This window comes from Mesoplodon bidens (genome assembly GCF_964165515.1).
Source record: "Mesoplodon bidens genome assembly, chromosome: 3".
Taxonomy (NCBI): domain Eukaryota; kingdom Metazoa; phylum Chordata; class Mammalia; order Artiodactyla; family Ziphiidae; genus Mesoplodon; species Mesoplodon bidens.
This window is the reverse complement of record NC_138178.1, coordinates 64,050,999-64,074,143: the sequence shown is the minus strand read 5'-3', so window position 1 is coordinate 64,074,143 and position 23,145 is coordinate 64,050,999. Positions and strand designations below refer to the sequence as shown.

Here is a 23,145-nt window from a genome sequence, read left to right as displayed (position 1 = left end):
CTTCGGGGCGCGGCAGGGAGGGGGCGTGAAGTCCGCCTTCCTCCGCCTTCCCGGGATCCGGTTGGCCGGAGGGGCAGTTGGAGCGGCGATGCCACTCCCCCTGGCCGTCCTCCCCCTTCCGCGGGTTTCCGCCTCCTTGGCAAGTGAGGCGGGGCTCGGGAAAGCCCGCTGTCCGGTCTGGCTGGGAGTCGCGGCGCCTAGATCTGCCCCGCCCTACGTCTCTTTTGGGTGGGAGGGGCCCCCAGACTGCAAACTGTGGAGATGTCAGGGCTTTCTCCTGTGGCTCAGCCATGCCTTTTGCCTGGGGCACGAGGGTCAGGTGCCAGAGCTGTTGTCTCTGCTTTGCTTGGTGCAGCATGGATGGCACCATGCAGCCTGGACAGTGGGATCGTGGTCCCCGCCCCTCCCCTCTCGGTTGTAATTATTGGGGCGAGGTGCTCAAGGTCCTTTCGTTGCAGTCTGCGGTCGAGTGCTGCTCGTGCTGAGACCGTGCTTCCGCAGCGGTGATGGTGGGGGGAGGGGCAGACTCATCAGAGACTAGAAATGTGGCTGGGGACAACCTTTCCTGGAGTTCCCTCGATGTTGGGTTACCGTGGCTGTACGGGGCGGGGTTTCCTCTGAGCCAATGGGATGGTGGGTAGTTAGACTTCGCCACTATTTCGGTGCCTTAGAACTTCAAACCCAGTTAGCCAAGAAAAGGATGTGGAAACTCCTCTTCCCAAGGCTGAAATTTAGAAAAGGAAGGGTTGGACTTACATTATATTAAAAAAAAATGAACTTTTATAGAAGATGGTGATTTGTTTTAAAAACTCAGACTTTGAATGAAATACTCCAATTTCCTCAGCTTCTGCATTTTTGAATGCTTTAATTGTACTGGTGGTTCTGTTATTTAATTTCTCAAATAAATAAGTTGCAATTTAGGTAGCTTCAGGTGTTCTTGAAAAGTCTGCTTGTTTTATGTAATTCTGTTAGAACATCTAGACCACTTTCTATTTATATTCTATAAAACACCGTTCTTGCCCTATTTTTTTTTTTTACAGAGAGTAGGGTGAAATCGAGGACTAGCGTAGCCTTGTGTCTGTGACTTGTTGCCCTCCAACCTGTATTGGGAAATTGCCTTAGGACATTTCAAGTTTAATGAACCAGTTTAATTGAGAGTTTTGCTCTGAGTTGAGACATTATCTTTTCTTAAGAGAAATTACTTGCGTTTTCGATATTTTTCATGAGAAATTAAACAAGGAACAAATATGTTTATTTATGCACTAATATCTGAGCAAGCCCTCTGGCTAAATAGCTGAACTGAAGTTAAATTCTAGATTTGTGCTTTGCTCAGTTGGGACTGAGAGCGTGGTGCCATGTGCTATACTCATGTGAAGAGATTAAGTCTCACCTTCTTAGCTAAAGAAGTAGCAATGGCAACAGTAGCTTTTTAGTTTGGTTAATGGTGGCTGTGGTAGAACTGGTGTGGAGACAGAAAACCTGGGTGTTTTTCCTGATGCTATAAACTGACAAAGTTTGTGAAAATAGTGGAGAATTTACCATTGAGGAAAGTTTGGTCAACACATAGTTGTTCCTACCATTTGCAATGCTGTGTGCTGGGAAACATAAAAGACCTAATTCATACCCTTAAAGAATATATTGGGACTTCCCTGGTGGTGCAGTGGTTAAGAATCCGCCTGCCAATGCAGGGAACACAGGTTCGATCCCTGGTCCGGGAAGATCCCACATGCTGTGGAGCAACTAAGCCCGTGCGCCACAACTACTGAAGCCCGCGTGCCACAACTACTGAAACCTGCGAGCCACAACTACTGAGCCCGCATGCCACAACTACTGAAGCCTGCATGTCTAGAGCCCGTGCTCCGCAACAAGAGAAGTCACCGCAATGAGAAGCCCGCGCACCACAACTAGAGAAAGCCTGCAAGTAGCAACAAAGGCCCAACGCAACCAAAAATAAATAAATAAATACATTTATTTATTTAAAAAAAAAAAAAAAGAATATGGTGTCTGTTGGCGAACCAGGGTCAGAAGTCCCACGTAGGCTTTAAGAATTTAAGTAAGAGCCTGGATATGCTGTATTAGGAAAGTTTTCATAAATGCTTTTTCTCTCTCCAGATATCAGTATCATATATTATAGGTTTGTCAGAGTCAGAGACCCTAGAGAGATTTGCATTTTGTAATTAAGAAGTTTTCACCTAAAGAGTAAAAAAAAAATTTTTTTTTTTAAGGAAGGTGGTGTGTAGTAATTTGATAAAATTCCTGGCAAAGCATAGTCCTGTTTACATCTTAAATGTAAATAGACAAGATATACTGGAGAGCTATGCAAGGCAGATATTAATGGCTGTGAATTTTAGTTGGAATTAAAAGATTATGTCCATGGCATTCAGTAATCTAGTGCAGTGCTTTCAAAGGCTTTCTTACTCTTCTGGATAACTCCATCAACCAAAAGTTTGTTAAACTTTATTTTCTGTAGATTCTTATATAGATGATGTTAAATGCTTTTTCAAACTACATCCTCTGTCTCATTGAATAATAATAAGAGAACTTACATTTATCGAGCCCTTTACTACCCCCCAGGCACTGAGTTAAGTATTATACATTTATTAATCTCTTTCATCTTCACTGCAACCCTATGTAGTGGGTACTATGAAATCTGTGTTTTAAAGGTGAGGAAACAGTGGGAAAGACAAGTTAGACATATGCTAAGTGGCTAATCCAGAATTCGAACCCAGACATTCTGGTTCCAGAGTCCACGCTCTTAATGCTATACTTCAGCTGCCTCTGGTCTAAGGGTATAGTAAATGGAGAACGAGCAGCGTGGGTTTTTTTTTTTTCCACTTGTGGTAAAACATATATAACGTAAAATTTATGATTTTATCTATTTTTTAAATGTACAATTCAGTGACATTAAGTACATACACATTGTTGTGCAGTCATCACCGTCATCCACATTTTGTTTATCTATTCATGTGTCGATAGACGTTTGGGTCGTTTCCACTTCTTGGCTATTGTGAGTAATGCGGCTGTGAACATGGGTGTATAAATGTCTCTTCAAGTACTTGCTTTGAATTCTTTTGGGTATATACCCAGAAGTGGAATTGCTAGGTCATATGGTAATTTTATGTTTAATTTTTGGAGGAAGCAGCAATGTGCTTTTTTTTTTAAATATTTATTTGGTTGCATTGGGTCTTAGTCGTGGCACGCAGGATCTTTGTTGCCGCATGAGGGATCTTAAGTTGCGGAATGCAAACCCTTAGTTGCGGCATGTGGGATATAGTTCCCTGACCAGGGATCAAACCCAGGCCCCCTGAATTGGGGGTGTGGAGTCTTAGCCACTGGACCACCAGGGAAGTCCCCAGCAATGTGCTTCTGAAAGCACATTGGGGGAAAAGATTGGGATTCAGATTCTAAAGGTAAATTGAGTCAACATGCATTCTTTTTTCTTTCTTTTTTTAAATTTATTTATTTGGCTGTGTTGGGTCTTAGTTGCAGCACGTGGGATCTTTCATTGTGGTGCTTAGGCTTCTCTCTAGTTGTGGTGCTTAGGCTTCTCTCTAGTTTTGGTGCGCAGGCTCCAGAGCACGTGGGCTCAGTAGTTGCAGCATGAGGGCTTATTTGCCCAGTGGCATGTGGGATTTTAGTTCCCTGACCAGGGATTGGATCTGCATCTCCTGCATTGGAAGGTGGATTCTTAACCACTTGACCACCAGCGAAGTCACTCAGCATGCATTCTTTTTTTTTTTTAACTTATTTAATTAATTTATTTATTTTGGGCTGCATTGGGTCTTCGTTGCTGTGCACGGGCTTTCTCTAGGTGCGGCGAGCGGGGGGGGCTACTCTTCGTTGCGGTGCGCGGGCTTCTCATTGCAGTGGCTTTCCTTTGTTGTGGAGCACAGGCTCTTGGCGCTGGGCTTCAGTAGTTGTGGCTCGCGGGCTCTAGAGCACAGGCTCAGTAGTTGTGGTGCGTGGACTTAGTTGCCCTACGGCATGTGGGATCTTCCCCGACCAGGGCTTGAACCCGTGTCCCCTGTATTGGCAGGCGGATTCCTAACCATTGCGCCACCAGGGAAGCCCTGAACATGCATTCTTGACCACCTTTTTTTTTAATTGAAGTATAGTTGATGTACAATATTATATAAGTTTCAGGTGTACAACAGAGTGATTCACAATTTTAAAGGTTATTGAGCATCTAAAATAGCTCTGGACTGACACAGGAAGAGTCTCTGTTCCCAAGAAGTTTACATTCTTAGAAGGAAAGGTAAATACACATATAATATGAATTTACTACACATCAGTGTAGGTTGAGTGCATAAGAGTCAAGTACAAAGAGCTGTAAGGAATTCAGAGGAGAGCCCACCTTTAGGTGGGAAGAGGAAGAGGGGACACTGAATGAGAAACAGGATGGAGGAGTCTGAAATCATACATCTAGTTTAAGGGAGTTGTTAGGCTCAAAATACCCCCAGAGAGTGCTTTGGAATGTTAGAAGAGGTGGCATTGTATTGAAAATGGCACATGAATTGTCTGTCTTCCAGAGTTTGTGCATCCTTTTCTCTTCAGTTTGCAGATGTGATTGCTCCTACTGCTTTGGAAGGTAGTTAAGAATCACAGTGAAGAAATTATGGACTTGGCATAACTTGTTGCTGTTACTCTGTCAAGCTGAAGATATATTATTAATATGGTCACCTGTTGTTTCCTAATACTTCTTTTCTTTCACATGCTTTCCTGTTTCTGCTACTTTAATAAGTGAGTAGTAGAGGTAATATCTTAGGATTTTAATCTTTTTCTTGTTACAGTTTAAGTAATTAATTCTGGGTGTTTGTTTTTTGTTGAGGTTAAGGTCAAATAATGAAATTCATCTAGCAGCATACTTGGGTAGTCTGAATCAGGGTTCTGCCATTATTACATTATATTCTTTCCAAATATTTCAAGGAGTTTTGTTTTTCTGACAGACAGCTTTCTTTTTAAATATGAATTTTAATTATCTTTATACAGTTATCTGTTCGATTGTCTTTTAACAACACATTAAAAAAAACTTTGACTTTCTTTAGTTTTGTAACTTTCTTTTGGGGTCTTTCTTCAAAAGACATGCCCCCCCCAAAAAAAAACAAAAACAAAAAATCACACGAAAGACATGCCCAGTGGGATTTGTTGTCAGTTATAACGAAATGCAGATTTTTTTTTTTTTTTTTTGTCCTTGTATATTTGCAGGTCAACAACCTGATACTGGTTTTCATCAGGGAGAGCTATACAGTGGCTCACAGTTCATCTAGATTGGGACTTTACTTTCTTGATAGCCTCAGTGCCTAGGACAATGCTGGCACACAGGTGATAGATAAGTAGTTTACAACCTGAACTCTAATGGCATTTTAAAGTTTGCTAACTAGAGGATACCTCTGTTTAATTGGCAGTTGGCTTCAAAATTAGTTAGGCATTTATTGGTAGCAATTTCTAACTGATACATCTCTTTTTTGCCCCTCCCTTCTTTTGCTTTTGTACTCCTCACCCACTTTTCTGTGTGTGTGCCTGCATGTTACTTGTATTTATGAGCTTCGTGGCAATGGATGTTTCCTCAGTCCTGCTGGTATCCTCCAGGTGCCAGGCTTATTGACTTGCAGGCTGTTGAAGGATATACGGAGCCACAGTCTCTTATCTGCAACTCTGAAATGCAAGAATTTTTGTTTGTTTTTTGGTAAGTTTGGTTCCACAACTAATTTAGGGGCACAACCTGTTCTACGCTGTCCCACTTGGTGCAGAAATGTGAATGTGCCTGATTATAGAGAGCTACACTATGCGCCGTATTAGCTTTCCAAAATCTAAACAATACTGATAACTCTCAAATTTCTGTCTCTCCCTGGGGACCTCTCCTTTTTACTGTAGACGAACAAATCCAGTGGCCCACTTCATATTTCCTCTTGGATATCTAACAGGCATCTTTGACTTCTCTCTTTTTCACACGTGGTCTATCAGCAAATAAATACTATTTGCTCTATATTCAAAGTACTATCCAGAATTTGACCAACTTGATACCACCCACTAGCCCCCAACTACAGCAGTGAGTGCCACTAACATCTCTAGCTTGGGTTATATCGGTAGCACCTTAACTGTTCTCTCTGCTTTGTTATTGCCCCTCTTCAGTCTGTTCTTAACATATTGATAGCAACCCAAGTGATTCTCTGCTTAAAACCCTCCAACGGCTTCCCATTTCAGTCTGAGTTCTTATTATGACCCATGAGAACAAACATGGTATGCTCCCTACCTACTACCCTGAACTCCATTACCTCTCTGACTTCATTTCCTACTAGTCTCTCTTTCCTCCATTCTGCTCCAACTACATGGCCTTTTTGCTTTTCTCGGAAAATACCAAGCACATATGTATATCAGAGTCTTCGTGTTTGCTGTCCCCTCAGCCTATAATGGTTCTTCTACTGATTTCCACATGGGTAACTCCTTACTTCATTTACTCAAAAGTTACTTTATATTAGTGAGGTACTCTTTGGTCACCCTTATCTAAACTTTCAAAAATTCTCTGCTTTTTCTTCTTAGCACTTGTCACTGTCTGATATTCTGAACACTGTTTATTATCTTGTTGTCTATTTCTCCCACTAAAATGTAAACTTCCTGAGGGAGGAGAGTTTTGTTTTATTTACATCTATATCCCTAGCTCCCAGAACAATTCCTGGCACATAGTATGTGCTCAATAAATATTAGAGGATGCATGCATGTGTGAATGAATGATTTGGTTTCCATCACAGCAAAGCACTATGCTAAGCACGGTGGAGGATACAAAGATGGTTAAAGGTTTGTGTGCCTATGTCTGTGTAGGGGCAGAAATACAGCTAATAGGATAGAGGCAGTATGAGGTGAGTGACACATCTACGTATCATCTTAAGAACTACCTTGGGTTCTGTTCTTTATAATGCTTTCTTTATAGCTTCAGCTAGTGTATCTTCTGTTACACTTAGTCTTGTTGTTTTATACCATTCCTAGTTAGTTTATAGAAAACTTGTCACACAAACTAAATGTTAATGTCCTTGAGAATAGGTATACACAATGATTTCCTTCTTTTATATTCCCCTACTATTAATACTTAATTTTTTAAAAACTTCAAAAATTATTTATTTATTTGGCTGCGCCAGTTCTTAGTTGCAGCACATGAGATTTTTAGTTGTGTCATGCAGGATCTTTAGTTGTGGCATGCGGGATCTAGTTCCCTGACCAGGGATCGAACCCGGGCCCCCTGCATTGGGAGCGTGGAGTCTTAACCACTGGACCACCAGGGAAGTCCCTAAACTTTACATTTTGAAATAATTTCAGGCTTAAAAAAAGTTGCAAAAAATAATACAAGAATTGCCATAGTACAGTGATCAGATCAGAATGTGAACATTGATATAATTATTAATATCTTTTGAATTGAACCAAATATTTTCTTGTCCATATTCTACCTATAACATCAGTGTCAGTTAGATGCAATTTTAGTTTTTGAGTTTCTTTTTGAGCAGTATTAACTACTTGTAAAGATTTATATTTAATGAGTTTATTCTTTATGAGATGTCTTCAGAAGAACGAAGAGAAAATTTACTTATTTTCTTTTTAATGGAATAAACTCATTTTAGCTATAACCGCTTATACATCTGATCTGTATTGTAGGATATTGATGATCTTAGTTATCCTATATCTTGAAACGTTTTGGTCTTTTATCATCTTAGGAATTACTTTAGCATTACTCATCAATTATTCCCAACTATGCTAAAAAAAACCCTAAAATAATAAGAAAATGGAAGAATGATGAATTGCCTTAGAAGGATGATGCAGTAGTAAAATAAGTCATCACTACTTCAATTTTCTTACTGCTTTGCCCAAAGCATTACAGCATCTTTCAAGAAAGTGTACAGAAAGTTGGGGGATGCCATCTTAAACATTATGTAAGATGTTACCATTTGGGGTGAAAGGGGTATGAAAGTTCTTTATACTACTATTTTTACAGTTTTTTTAAGTTTTCATTCAACATGTTTGATAACCCGTAATCTTTCGTTTTCCTCCAATGATGGCAAAGACAAGAAAACTAACAGAGGGATACATTTCACAGTAATTAGAGGAACTAATAGATGAAAGCAGTGCAACAGATAGCAACACTGTAGGCTGTAATGATGATGGTAGAATTGATTGTATAAGCCAAGCTGCAGACTTTGAGTCTTCAGATGACAGTATCCTAGATGAATTTTCTCAAACTGAAGAATTTATGAGTGGACAATATACTTCTGAGGGCGGGGTGTGGGCGAGGAGTATGATGTCCTCATCGAGGAATCATTCAACAGGAAGGACTTCAGAATGCAATATTTTCTTTCTTTCTTTCTTTCTTTGGCTGTGCCGGGTCTTAGTTGCAGCACACGGGAATCTTCATCGTGGCATGCAGGATCTTCGTTGTGGCATGTGGGATCTCGGGATCGAACCTGGGCCCCCTGCATTGGGAGTGTGGAGTCTTAGCCACTGGACCACCAGGGAACTCCCCAGAGTGCAATATTTTCAACAAGAATCCAAACCATTCCAATTTGCTAAAAGCATGTACAATGGTGTTCTTTAATCTTTTATGATGTTTTTATACCAAAACTTAATTGATGTGGTTTGTAAGTGGACAGATGCCAAAGACAGGTGTGTGTATGGAGGTGACTGGAAGGAAACATGTAGAAATGAAAAAGAAAAATCATTGGATTGATAGTTTAATTGGTATTTATTAGTCTCAAACTGAGAACGCTTGCATTTGTGGAGTGTAGAAGATGATTGTTCTCTCTTCAGCAAAATTAAGAAGTAAGTTTTCAAAGTTGTGTTTGATCATGTGAGGGGGGAAAAAAACCCCAAAAGTGACAGTAAGCTAGAACTTTACTTGAGATTTACCTGAAATCTAGAATCAAAGTTTATAGAATGGCTATGTTCCAAGTTCATCCATGACAGTTGATGACTAGTCAGTTGCATTGTAAAGAATAGTGCCTGTTTTGGGTATTTATATCTTCAAAACCAGGAAAACACGGAATAAAAATTTGGATTTGCTGTTTAAATTCTTTTTTTAAATTAACTAATTAATTTATTTTAAAATTAATTTATTTTTGGCTGTGTTAGGTCTTCATTGCTGTGCACAGGCTTTCTCTAGTTGTGGTGAGGGGGGCTACTCTTTGCGGTGCACCAGCTTCTCATTGTGTTGGCTTCTCTTGTTGCGGAGCACTGGCTCTAGGTGTGTGGGCTTCGGTAGTTGTGGTGCATGGGCTTAGTTGCTCCACGGCATGTGGGATCTTCCTGGACTAGGGATCAAACCCGTGTCCCCTGCATTGGCAGGCGGATTCTTAAACACTGCGCCACCAGGCAAGTCCTAAATTCTTACTAAAATTTCTAATAAAGGTATTTTTAGCCCAAATGATAAATGATAATGTAATGATAAGTTTTTGTGGTACACTGAGGGTTAAAGGTGAATCACATGTCGTAAAGAAAGCAGTGTTATTGTCTGCATATACAAAATAATTATCCTGAGTCACCTTGTTAAAAATTGTTGTCACACTGTAGTATGACATAACTCCACCAAAGCTCACAAAAGGTATATGTCAAATGGGATTGTCATTATATTACATCGTTTCTCAACCTTGGCACTATTGATATTTTGGGCTGAATAATTCTTTGTTGTGGGGGCTATCCTGTACACTGTAGGATGTTTGGCAACATCCCTGGCCTCTATTCATGAGATGCCAGCAGCACCCCTCTCCCGGAATTGTGACAACCAAAAATGTCTTCCAACATTGCCAAATGCGCCCTGGGGGCAAAATCTCCCCAGGTTGGGGGACCACCTCATCAGAAGAATGTGGAACTACTTTCAGGGGAGGCTTGGGTATCATATTATGGTGTTTTGAGAAGAATGGGTTGTTAATTTTGTTGAGTGATTATTCTGAGTAGTATGGGAAATATAAATAGATTGACTTTTTCATTCTGGAACACGTTTTTCATTTTCTAGCAGATTTAAATCCAGAAGTGGATCTTTGGACAGATTTTGAAGTAGACGATGGCAGGCAGTTTTACTGGGTTGAAGTAATTACATTCACTTAATGCTTTGATAAAAGCTTCTTTGCTTTTGAAGAGAAGCCTTCCATTTTTTCAAGAGTATTGATTGAAATAAACTGACCAGGGCACAATTTTATGTGATTTCATGTGATGTTGACCACCAGGAAGAGAATAATTTCAGATTTTTTTCTTATATAAATAAAAGAACTTTAAAGTGTGCCTAATTCAAGATAATATCAACACAAAATCAAGAGGCACTAAAGGGTCAACCATAAATTAAATGCATTTCTAAAAGAAAGCATGTAGACTTAAAACCCTCCATGATAAGGTGGTTTGTTCCATACACACTGTTACTTTGAGCTTATCTTGACTGAAATAATTCTATTGTTTCCATTTAAGCCAATTTGTGAAATTTAATTTAATGAAAAGATTCTTTAAAGTTGGATTTTCCATTTGGATTCTAATAATTATGGAGAGATGTCTGGATTTCTAGGAGGCCAACTCTTTATTGTGATTAAAGACATTTAGGTTGTAAAACTAGAAAGTTAGTTTTTATTTTTCTGGTTCTGAAAGGATTAGCTTTTACCTCTGCCCTTCTAACATTTGTCCGAAACATGTCACATTTGTTCGTCAGTTGTCTTGCTGTACTCCAGAATACTCCCCTGCAATATCAGAATTATCCTGCTCTACTTACTTTATTTGGGAATTATGATTTCTTTGCATGATGATTTGGAGCTATTCCCACTTTTTATTATAACACATGGCCAGATGACTATGTAGTGTTCTGTGCCATTGTTTGTTCACATTAGTCTCTCTTTACTAGTTTCTATCCCTCAAAGTGCCTTTTTTTTTTTGGCTTTTTAAATTCCATCTTCTTAGACTAGTGTTTTGATAACAGGGTAAGCTTCAAATCTGAAACAGTTGGGGACCGTAGTGGCAGGCGAAAATCATGTCAGCTGAAGCAGGGCTTGAAAGTAGTTTTCTGTCCTGTGGCTCCATCATTTGGCATTCAAATACTTATATTTCTACTCCAGATTGATCATGTATTCCAAGGAGAAAGGGTCTGTCTACCGTCTTGTTCCTTTAACCAGCTATGTGACCTTGAAAACGTCACTTAATTTCTTTGAGTATTAGTTTGCCTCTAAATAGGAGGCTTCTGGGTGTGCTCGTGTGACAGGACTGTTGTGAGGAGCACATCAACTGATAGCAGTTAGATATGGAAGACTTGGTTGTTGTGGATCAGGAAATATCCTATTCAGTGCTGGAGCCCCAACACTAAGCACAGAGCCTGGCACTCGGGAATTATTTGTGGGGTGAATGAATTGGCAAAGATTTTAAATAGCTGTTTATTGCCTGTAAGTCCAAAGTTACTGTAATATTTTAATTTCATCCTGTATCCCCCATGCCCTAATTCATCCCTAATTTTCAAGATATAACTAAACATTTACCTTCTCCGTAGACTCTTTCTCACTGTACACACTTCTTCTCCCTTCCAAGTTTCTAGTGCTTATTAGTACCACTTGTGAACTAGTTTGTATTGTTAGCTTTTCCTCCCAAGATTTGATGTAATTTTATAGTTGACACCCATGTATACACACTACCTGGATTTTACCATTACCATTTTTACAGTACTTCCCTTATCATATATCCATCTATCCATTCTTCCATCTATTAGTCCAAACTGATTTCTTGATGGTATTCTAAGTACATTTCAGACATTAGTACACTTTCTTTTTTTCAGGCCCTTGAAAGTGAAAGCGTGGTGTCCTGACCACTGGACCGCCAGGGAATTCCTTACACTTTCGTCTAAGTACCTGAGCATGCATTTCCTTATCTAGAGTTCAATGCTTGTTTCTAGCCTTTTCCTTTTGATGCAGATTTATATACAGTGAAATGCACAAATCTTAAGAGTACATTGTGTATGTGTTGAGATCACCCTGTATATATTCTATAGCTTATTCTTTTCACTTATTATGTCCAGGACAGCTTTCCTTGTAGATGAACCCTAATCTTTCTAATTGCTACATAGTTTTCCTAATATGGATGGATCAAGTTTATTTAGCTATTGATAGACATTTAAATTTTTTATACTTTGCTGCAGTAAATATACTTGGCAGATGTATAGGATAGAGACCTAGAAGTGGAGTTACTAGGTGATTAAAGGGTATGCAGATTTTCAATTTAATTTAAAAATTTAATAAAAACCTGCAAGTTACCAACCAAATAGTCTATAACAATTAAAACTTACACCAGGAGCGTCTCCCTGCATTCTCACCTACGCTGAATATCATCATTCTCTTAATTTTTGGCAGTTCCTTTGGGAAATCATTTTACTTTATATTTCTTTGAATACCAGTGAGGCTGTATATGGTCTTTCCAACTAGTTTTTAAGCTTTTCTAGGGCAAGGGCTGAGATCATCTACCACCTTCATATCTGCTCCCTAAGTATTTGCTAACTGAATGGATGAGTGCTGCCAAAGCATTCCTGCTGTTGGTTTGAGGCTGAAGAAAGGATGAATGAGCTAAGTGTGTGAGACGTTAAAGGTGAAGTTGCTCAATGCATTGTGTGTGTTAAATAAATAGAGGAACTCTTCTTTCCTCCTTGTTTTCTCCTCTTCTGTGTGAGGCAGGATAGTGAGGTAGTTAAGAATCCAGGCTCTGGGGACTTACCTGGTGGTCCAGTGGTTAAGATTCCACGCACCCAATGCAGGGGGCCTGGGTTCGATCCCTGATCAGGGAACTAAGATCCCACATACTGCAACTAAGCCCACATGCGCTGCAGCTACTGAGCCTGTACGCTCTAGGGCCCTCGTACTGCAACTAGGGAAGCCCGCGCGCCAAAACTAGAGAGCCCAAATACCACAACGAAGAGCCAGTGCAGCCAAAATAAATAAATAAATAATTTTTTAAAAAAGGATATACTTCTGTATTCAATTAAAAAAAAAAAAAAGAATCCAGGCTCTGGAGACAGATTTTGTGGATTCATATCCCAGCTTTGCCTTTTAGCTGTGCAACCTTGGGCAATTTTAATCTTTGTGTTTCAGTTTTCTCATTTATAAAATAGAGAATAGTAGTACCTTGCGTATAGGGTTGTTGTAGGGATTAAATTATTATTGGTAAATTGTATAGAATGGTGCTTGGCATTCAATATATGCTGTTACTATGTTGACTATGTTATCTTTCCCTTCTGCATGTACAGTATTTAAGCATCTGTGATGAGGCTAAGTTAAGGAATTTAGGTTGTTATTGTTGTTTTGTTTTTTGGGGGATTTTGTTTGTTTGTTTTTGTTTTTTGGGTTTTTTTGGCCGTGCTGCGCGGCTTGTGAGATCTTAGTTCCCCGACCAGGGATTGAACCCAGACCCTCAGCAGTGAGAGTGCCGAACCCTAACCACTGGACCACCAGGGAATTCCTGGATTGTTTTCTTAAGTGATGGGAAGCTATCACTTAAGATGATGGATTTACAGCTGGATTGGATTTGCATTTGAGACCAACCTTTTTTTTTTAATATTTATTTATTATTTATTTATTTTGGCTGCACTGGGTCTTAGTTGCAGCTTGCAGGATCTTCACTGTGACATGCAGGATCCATAGTTGCAGCACGCAGACTTCTTAGTTGCAGCATGCGGACTCTTAGTTGCGGCACGCATGCGGGATCTAGTTCCCCAACCAGGGATCAAACCCAGGCCCCCTGCATTGGGAGTGCAGAGTCTTACCCACTGGACTACCAGGGAAGTCCTGAGGCTGACCATTTTGAAAGCAGTGTAGAGGGTAGACTAGATGGGAGAGAGGCTGGAGGGTGTTGGTAACAATTGAGGTAAGGGATGATAAGGTCTCGAAATGAAGGTGTATCTGTATGGCTAGAGAAGAAGCAATTGATTTGAGAACCACTTAGGGAATAGAATTAAGAGTGGTTATTGTTAAAGAAGTAAAGTACAGTTCAGAGAAATTGCAGACCCTGGGCGGCCTCTATGGTGTCATAGAGATGGTCTGGAAGGCAAACTCTGTAGAGGCAAATGAAGTTAAATACTTTATAGAATCACAGTCACTTTATAAAAGAAATGATATTTTAATAGCTAAAAGATAGGACATGATCTCAGAATAAAGCATAGTTCTTTGATACTTAACCTATGAAAAACTCACTGCAATCCCCTCTCCCCCCCCGCTTTTTCATTTTCCTATAGACTTGTCCACAGATCAGCATTTGGCAATCACTAGAGTAGTCTAGTTACATCCTTTTGCAAATAAGGAAGCAGGACCAAAGTTATACAGCTTCGAGTCAGAGTTTGGACTAGAATCCAGGTCTTGACAGGTACTTTAGTTTTTTTCCATAGTCCTATGCTGTGCTCTTCTGATCTAAATTTGGTTTTCCATTTATGAGGTATTGACTGGCTTTTGGTTCCAGAGATTAATCTCAGATGTGTTTAAGCATCTAAGTTTCAAGCCATTGGAACCCCAAAACAAACTGTGATCTAGATCATGGGTATACATAGAAGTAGCAGCCAAAAAGTCTTTAAGACTTTTCAGTCTTGTCCATTTATTAGACTTATCCCCAAGTAGGTTGAGATTGAGTGTTCATAGAAATTTGGGAGACTTAGTCCTTTGATCTAAAGTTATAGTCAATAGGGACTTCCCTGGTGGTCCAGTGGTTAAGACTTCACGCTTCCAATGCAGGTGGTGTGGGTTCGATCCCTTGTAGGGGAACTAAGATCCCACATGCCGCACAGCATGGCTAAATAAATAAATAAGTAAATAAATAAGTTATAGTCAACAGGAAGGATATTTATAGCTTGCGATTTACAGAAAAATAATATTGAGAATGGCTGGCTTGCAAATGAAACAGTTGTGCTCCTGTGTCAGAGTCTAACTTAGGTTTGTAAGGTGTGAGAAAAACCCAAGACACTATTTCAAGGCTGAGCATTCGAGTGGCAGGCAGGTTGAGGATGATGGCGAGGATGATGGTGAGGATGGAGAAGGGGTGAAGCAGCCTTGAGGAGTCCTTGTGAGGACTGCTTCCCCTCAGAGCATGCACGGTCCCAGGGAATGAAGAAAAAAGGTATGGGTGGATGTAGAAAGTAGGTAAAAGCCCCCCACCCCCAGTCTTAAAAAGAGCCTTACTTTAGGTGGAGAGGGAGTGGCTTGGAGATCTGTTACTGTATTTTTAATCTTACCACAGCCGTGGTGTCTTTTTAAAGATTTTTTTGTGACCAAAAATTGGTAGGCCTTGGCCCTATTTTGTCTTTGGATGACTGGAGCATTCTTTCTTATTGATATGCTTATATTAATGATACCGATGTTGGAAAAGCTCTGAAAAGCCCCATCTGGATTCCTGGCCATAGTGTTTATTAGACTTTTTGTGTGCTGCAGGAAAGGAAGTGTTCCCCTACAGGGGGATTATTAAACTAAGGGATTCTGGAATCACTTTAGGATTAAAGAATGTTAGAGTCAGGAGAAACCTTAGCAACGGTCTATTTCAACCTTATTTTATTTTCGGAGAAACAAGCTCACACGGAAGGAGGAACTTGTTGAGGTGTACATCGTTTCTTAAATTGCCAAGTCTAGAACTATTGTCTTCTTACTCCTGACCTAGTGTTCTTACCATGATACCATTTAATTGTTGAAACAATTCATATTTTAAAAAGTAGACGGGAATTATAGTACTAGCTTTTGAGAGGAGTTAGGAAGAAACACTTGAATGTTTTTATAGCATGTGAATAATATAATTAATGTTAGGGATGATGACACTTGACAAAACTAGAGAATGAAGAAAGGTGTATCTTTGTGTTTTTAAATTGGAGGTTATTTTTCAACTCTGTAGTACCAGAGTAATTCAAACTATGTTAGTATTTAAATTTTGTCTTTCAGTTATGATAATCTGTCCACTGTTGGGAGTGTGTGCACCAGCATGCACAAAACTACCCAGTGATTATCTCTAGGATGAAGTAGATAATCATTGATTCTGGGAGTTGAGCTTATACCAGTTTGGGTGACTGATTGTACACATTGTATTGGAGTGCGAATTGGTTTGCATGTGATTGCTTTTCATTTCTGCAGGTTTTGTAGTGCATCCCTGAGCATGAGTGCAGAATGAAGCGACGTTTGGATGACCAGGAGTCACCGGTGTATGCGGCCCAGCAGCGTCGGATCCCTGGTAGCACAGAGGCTTTTCCTCACCAGCACCGGGTGCTTGCCCCTGCCCCTCCTGTGTACGAAGCGGTGTCTGAGACCATGCAGTCAGCCACAGGAATTCAGTACTCTGTGACACCCAGTTACCAGGTAAACTAGAGCCCATCAAGGGACTAGGGGTGAAAGAGGAACACTGGTGATTTTACCCAATTAAAAAATTTTTATTAAACATTCAGATATTAAAAAACTTATTTATGAGATATATGTAAGGTATAAAAAATAATGTAAACAATGTACACTTGTGTATTTACCATGCACTTTAAAAAAAAAATGTTATCATGACCTTTGAAGTTCACTGTCTCTCCCTGATCCCTTTTCCTTTTCCCTCCCTTTAGAGGTAGCCACTAATCTGGGTTTATAATTCCCTTGACTTTATTTAGTTTTTTAAAATCATTTATTTATTTTTGATTGATTGGAGTATAGTTGATTTATAATGTTGTGTTAGTTTCAGGTGTACAGCAAAGTGAATCAGTTATACATATACATATATCCACTCTTTTTTAGATTCTTTTCCCATCTAGGCCATTACAGATTATTGAGTAGAACTCCTTGTGCTATATAAAATCATTTTGTTTATACCTCTAGACAATAAAGTTGTTTAGTTTGGGTATTTTTGAACTTGTATATAAATGAAAACATATATTTTCTTCTTTGACTTACTTTTTTTTTCACTCAGCGTGGTTCCTAAGACTTATCCATATTTAGTATGTGACCAATTGAGTCATTCTCACTTAGTTATGAATTATATTAATATATCCAATTAATTTATCCATTCTTCTGTTGATGGACTATCAGGCTGTTTCCAGACTTTTCCTGTTAGACAGGAACTGTGGTGAACATTCTTAGGTTCTCCTAGTGCAGTGGTACTCACAGTGGCAATAAACAGTGACAAGACAAGCTTGCAACAGAATGTAAGTCAATGCACTACGTTTTTTATCAAGAGGGTTTTGCTATAGGAATTTTAAAAGGCAGTGGAATTAAACAGTGTGCTTAGTTGTGAAGCACAACTGTGTGAAGTAGTTGGTTTACATCCTGGTGCAAGCTCTTTGTTTTTGCAGACCACACAGCGGGTCTGAGGGCACAGTAGGAAGTTTCTTGAGCGTCTAGGAGAGAGATTACTGGGTCATAGGGTGTGCACATCTTCACCCTTAGCAGGTAATGTCAAATTGTTTTTCAAAGCTGTGCCAGTTTGTTGTTGTTGTTGTTGTTGTTGTTGTTGTTTGGCTGCATTGGGTCTTTGTTGCTGCACACGGGCTTTCTCTAGTTGTGGCGATCAGGGGCTACTCTTTGTGGTGGTGCGCAGGCTTCTCATTGTGGTGGCTTCTCTTGTTGCGGAGCATGGGCTCCAGGTGCGCAGCCTTCAGTAGTTGTGGCACGTGGGCTCAGTAGTTGAGGCCTGCGGGTGCTAGAGCATGCGGGCTTCAGTAGTTGTGGCATGTGGGCTCAGTAGCTGTGGCGCTCGGGCTCTAGAGCGCAGGCTCAGTAGTTGTGGTGCACGGGCTTAGTTGCTCCGCAGTATGTAGTATCTTCTTGGACCAGGGATTGAACCCGTGTCCTCCTGCATTGGCAGGCAGATTCTCAACCACTGCACCACCAGAAAGTCCCAAAGCTGTACCAATTTATTTATATTTACATAGCACTCTATATTCCTATCTTTACATATCCTGATCAACAACTGATCATCTCTTGTCTGTTCACTCTGTTCTGTAAAAATGGAAGAAATTTGTGTTTTGCCCTTTTTAATTATATGAAAGTAAATATCACCATTTAAAGAAAAATGATATAATGTGACTTCTGACCCCTCAGACTTTATCCCACTGGTGCATTTCTCGGGTATCCAAAATTTTGTATGCATATACAAGCATATGTTTATTTACCTGCCTAATTATTTAGATACACTTCTCTCTTCACATAATTTGGACCATACAGTGTATACTGTTCTACTGTTTGTTCTTTTCACTTAATATATAGTGGACAACTTTCCACTTGAATATATGTATAGATCCAAGTAAGTTTTTAAAAAATCATTGCATTTATAATATTCCATTCCAGGTCAGTCTGAACCATAATTTATTTAACTAGTCTGGAGAGGCCTTCTTCTACCTAAGTTATTAGTGACTTTTAAAAAGGTTTGGCTGGCACGGGAGTTCCCTGGTGGCCTAGTGGTTAGGATTCGGGGCTTTCACTGCTGTGGTCTGGGTTCAGTCCCTGGTCAGGGAACTGAGATCCCGCAAGCCATGTGGTGTGGCCAGAAAAAATAAAGTAAAAATTAAAAAAATAAAAATAAAAAGGTTTGGCTGGTACTGGGAACATAAATTGACATAATCTTCCTTGCTCTCAATTTGACAGTTTGTGTCAGACTCTTTAGTTATTTTTTTACCTAGTAATTCCATTTCTAGGAATTTATTATAAGAAAACAATCAAGGAAGAGGGAAACCCAGGTGAAATAGGAAATGGTAGTTCCTTAGGTGTCACTCCTCCTTTGGAGTCCCCCTTGAAGCAGTATAGTGCCTTCATATGGGGCTGGGTGCAGCTGTCAGAGGACTGCTACAGATCAAATCGTTAGGTTAGGACTTAGAGGAAAGAAAAGTTGTGTGTTTTCCTTGGGTGATTACTTTTTTTTTTTAAGATTTATTTATTATTTATTTATTTATTTTTTTGGCTGCTTGTGGTACGCTGGATCTTTCGTTGCGGCACACGGGCTCTTCGTTGCAGCGTGCAGGTTTTCTCTGTCTAGGCGAGGTGCACGAGCTCAGTAGTTGTGGCACACGGGTTTAGTTGCCCCGAAGCATGTGGGATCTTAGTTTCCTGACGAGGGATCAAACCTGCGTCCCCTGCATTGTAAGGTGGATTCTTTACCACTGGACCACCAGGGAAGTCCCTGGGTGATTACTTATATCTGAACTAGTTCAGGACTTTTTCCTACACTGGGGATAGTTACATTTATTCCTATACTAGAAACTATAATGTGCTCTTATAAAACCAGCCATCTCAAATATTTATAAACTCCAATTAAGTCTTGTAAAAACCTGTCCAGCACATGCATGTTGGAATATAGAAGCTCAGAATAATAACTCTTCTTGCGAGAGATATATTAGAGCTTTTAGAATTGTCTAAGTAGTTTCTTTTTACTCCTAATGTTTATTGTTTCTGTGGATTTGTAAATAGTTGCTCTATTTCCCACCCTCTGCTCTGCCCAGGGTAATCTTTATAAAGCTGTGGGGACTTGGGAAAAAAACATTCTCTCTTAAGTTGTAGTACACAGCTTACATTGTTTTAAGGTGTCATGTTATCTGGTCTCCTTATTTTGGAGATGTGGCAAATCAGGTATATTGTCCTTAGTTGTCTTCTGCAGTGATTAACAGTTCTGAAATAGGAAAATTTTAAAAGCTTTGGAAATTTTATATAGCATTTCTTGCAACAGAAATAGAAGGAAAGGGGCTTGTGCTTTTATTTTACTCTTAAACTTATAAGAGGACAAGAGAGATTAGAAAAGAAATATGTTTGAGGCCAAACCACCAACAATTTGGAAGAAATTTTAATTTTAGAAGTAGCAAATAAGGGAGTTCCCTGGTGGTCCAGTGGTTAGGACTCAGCACTTTCACTGCCAGAGCCCGGATTCAATCCCTGGTAGGGGTACTAAGATCCAGCAAGCCGTGCAGTGTGGCAAAAAAAAAAAAAAAAAAAAAAAAAAAAAGTAGTAGCAGGTAAGGATAAGCAGCATAAATAAAACAAAATAAAAATCTTCTCTAATCCTACTACTGCAAGATAAAATGCTAACATTTTACTATATACTTGTTGTCTAGGATTTAAAATCTTAATTGTATTTTTTTTCTGAGTGTTGACTAAGAATTTTTTTATTCTAGTATAGTTGATTTACAGTGTTGTGTTAGTTTCAGGTGTACAGCAAAGTGATACAGAAAAAGAATATATATATATATATATATATATATATTTTTTTTTTTTTTTTTCTTTTTAAAATTCTTTTCCATTACAGGTTATTAAAAGATACTGAGTATGGTTCCCTGTGCCATACTGTAGGTCCTTGTTGGTTATCTGTTTTATATATAGTATGTATACATATTAATTCCGAACTCCTAATTTATCCTTAGTGTATTATATATACTGCTTTGTAATGTGCTTTTTAAAAAATTAGTTAAAAGTTTAAATCCATATGCAACACATGAATACATTCAATTTATGGATTGTGAACATTTTTAAATGTTAAATGATATATATGCATCTATATCAGTGCTGTTCAAACTGTGGTCCACAGATGGCTGATGTGAATACTTTCATCCTAGTCTGTAATGAGATAAGTACAGAAGTGGAGCATGTTTAGAAACTTTTATAGCAATTGGACATTGTAATTTTATATTCGTAAAACCTAGTAATGAAAATTATGGGCTTATGTATTTTTTATCTCACTTTTCTAGTAATTCATTTTTATTGTATTTTGTAAAAGTACTGGTCCATGATGGATTGGAATTTAAGAAAAAAGAAAAACTTGTCCTTTACCACAGATAGTTTGAGATGTGCTGAGCTATATAATTTTTACTAGCTGCAGAATTCTGTTGTAATCTGGGTGGGCTATAATTTATTTCACCAGTTCCCTTTTGTGGGAAATTTGAGTTTCTGATTATCTTTGTGTATGCAAAGATATGTGTGCATGTTCTTTAGAGGCATCTGGGGAAGAATGCATAAAGCTTGAAGCTTCGTATCTGTATTTTTGTCCATTCCAGGTTTCAGCCGTTCCACAGAGCTCCGGCAGTCATGGGCCCACCATAGCAGCAGTTCATAGCAGCCATCATCACCCAACAGCTGTGCAGCCCCATGGAGGCCAGGTGGTCCAGAGTCATGCTCATCCAGCTCCGCCAGTTGCACCAGTGCAGGGACAGCAGCAGTTTCAGAGGCTCAAGGTGGTATTCAACTCCTTCCATTTCTCTCTTAGCAAGCAACATTGGCTTCAGCCTATATTGGTAGTGGTGTAACAACTTTTAACAGTAGACTGGGGGGGTTGAATCACAAGAAGTTTTACTTTGTTTTTGTTTTGAAACCTACTTAGATTTCCTGTCTTAGCACCAGTGCCTGATCCAGAAAATACATTCAAGAAAAGTTTTTGGAATGTATGAATGCATGGTATTCAAACGTTCCAGGACTGAGGGGCTATTTTCATATGAAATAAAGTCCATTTTTTGGATGCCTCCTTTTGAACTCTTAGTTCTTAGCGTGGAATAAGGTTTTATTAACATACACATAGTTGGCTACAGTCCTGTATAGTTAATGGGCCCGGTATTATGGTTTAATCTTTTTATTCTTGTTTATGACTAGCTAAATTGGCTGGGATCATCAAGTCCATCCTTAGTAAAACACATGCTCCTTTGGGGGAAGCTTTATGAAATTTGGGAAAGGCTGTTATTGTGAATGAAGTGTCAGTGTTTTCATCTGATCTGCTGAGTATATGCTGTAGGTTTTCACCACTTCGAAATTCATGAGGCATCTGTGGAGAAGTGAAGCTTGTACTCCCAGCTAACCTAACCTTCTCTCTCTGTTGAGTGTTACTTTTCAAAATGTGTGATTGTGGTAACAAGTTTTCCAGATTTCATTTTCTTCTAGTTTTACATTTGTATAAAATTTAGAATCTAGTGCAAGAAATATAAAATTAAAGAACTATAAAGAGATAAGATGTTGGATCTTTATTTGGTCATACCAGACTAATTATATCAAGTAGCTTGTAAGTAGGAATGAACAGTATATCCTTGAAGTATATATTTGTGTAGCAAATATTTCGGCCCTCTTTTTTCCATGATACTTAATCTAGTTCTCCCTGACTCCTGCCCTCATTGGTTTGGGTTCTCGGGGACTTTAATAATATTGGCCTAAGGAAATTAAATGTTACATAAATAAAAAGCACACCAAAGCTAAGCTATATAGAGGGATTTTGTAAAATTTACTCTGTCTATATTAGCTTAAGTAATTAAGAGTTGATTATACATAAGCATAGTTCTTAAAGAGAGTACAAATTATTTGGGCCTGTAACTTTACTCTGGGCTCTGTCTTTGGGAAAATATTTGTAAGCTATATTGATGTTTTCCTTAAAACATTTTTACCCTCTGCTTGTAGAGTGATGGCTATGTACCAAAATGTATTATTGCTATGGACTTAGCACTTCACCAAGTCCTGAAAATATTTTTTTTAAAGTTGGTTTGGTGTGGCTTAATTCCATATTAATACTGTATTCAGCAGTTAATACCTTAATGTTGCAAAAGAGCTTATAAACTTACTGTTAAACTAACAAAAACATATATTTATTTCGATATCCCTTTTCCAGTCAGTCCTATCAAAGGTATAACACCTATTTTATTCTCTTTCGTCACTTGGGTATAAGTATATAGAGTGTGCCTTTTATCTTTTACAGAAGCTGTCAAGCGTGAAAGGGCTTTAGAGTTGGAGTTATAGAGTGAGTCAGGTAGAGTTAGGTCTTCTTGCTCTGTTCTTTCAGTTACAAGCTCTTGAATGTGATTCCTGGGCATAATAACTTGTTGAATTTCCTTTCTAATGAGGAGAGGTAAAATGCTTTTTTGTGCCTCCATGTAATTTCATTCAGTATTCTCACATTGCTTGCCATTTTTGGATCAGTCTTAAAATGCTTTATAAACATTTGAATCAACTTCAATAAATCATTTATATTCTATAATAAGGAAGTGTTCAGTGAGAATACTTAGGTTATTTCAAGCATCAACATTGTCTATACTTTCTTTTCTTTCTTTGGCAGATTGATGACAAGGAAGATTTGAATAATTTGAGGCATGTTTGGTGTGATTTAGTTACTTGTTGAATGCCAGTAGCATACATATTTGGCACATATTTAGCAAGTTCTCTTTACAGTTGTTTGTGTTTGTCTCCCCAACAAGATTGTGGA

General features: G+C 38.9%; 1 protein-coding gene across 4 annotated transcripts in view; it reads left to right on the top strand.

The window, feature by feature from the left end:
• SIN3A (SIN3 transcription regulator family member A) overlaps positions 1-23,145 on the top strand; it is a 66,611-nt gene that overhangs the window by 4,837 nt on the left and 38,629 nt on the right. For 3 of the 4 annotated variants that reach the window (XM_081227780.1, XM_081227779.1, XM_081227781.1), the window contains exons 2-3: positions 16,092-16,313; positions 20,966-21,142. In XM_081227780.1, the coding sequence (XP_081083906.1) occupies positions 16,125-16,313; positions 20,966-21,142 (366 nt within the window). In that variant the 5' untranslated portion in view covers positions 16,092-16,124. Of the gene's footprint in view, positions 1-5,665; positions 5,687-16,091; positions 16,314-20,965; positions 21,143-23,145 lie in introns of those variants that run through there. The other variant, XM_081227782.1, reaches the window with a different exon arrangement.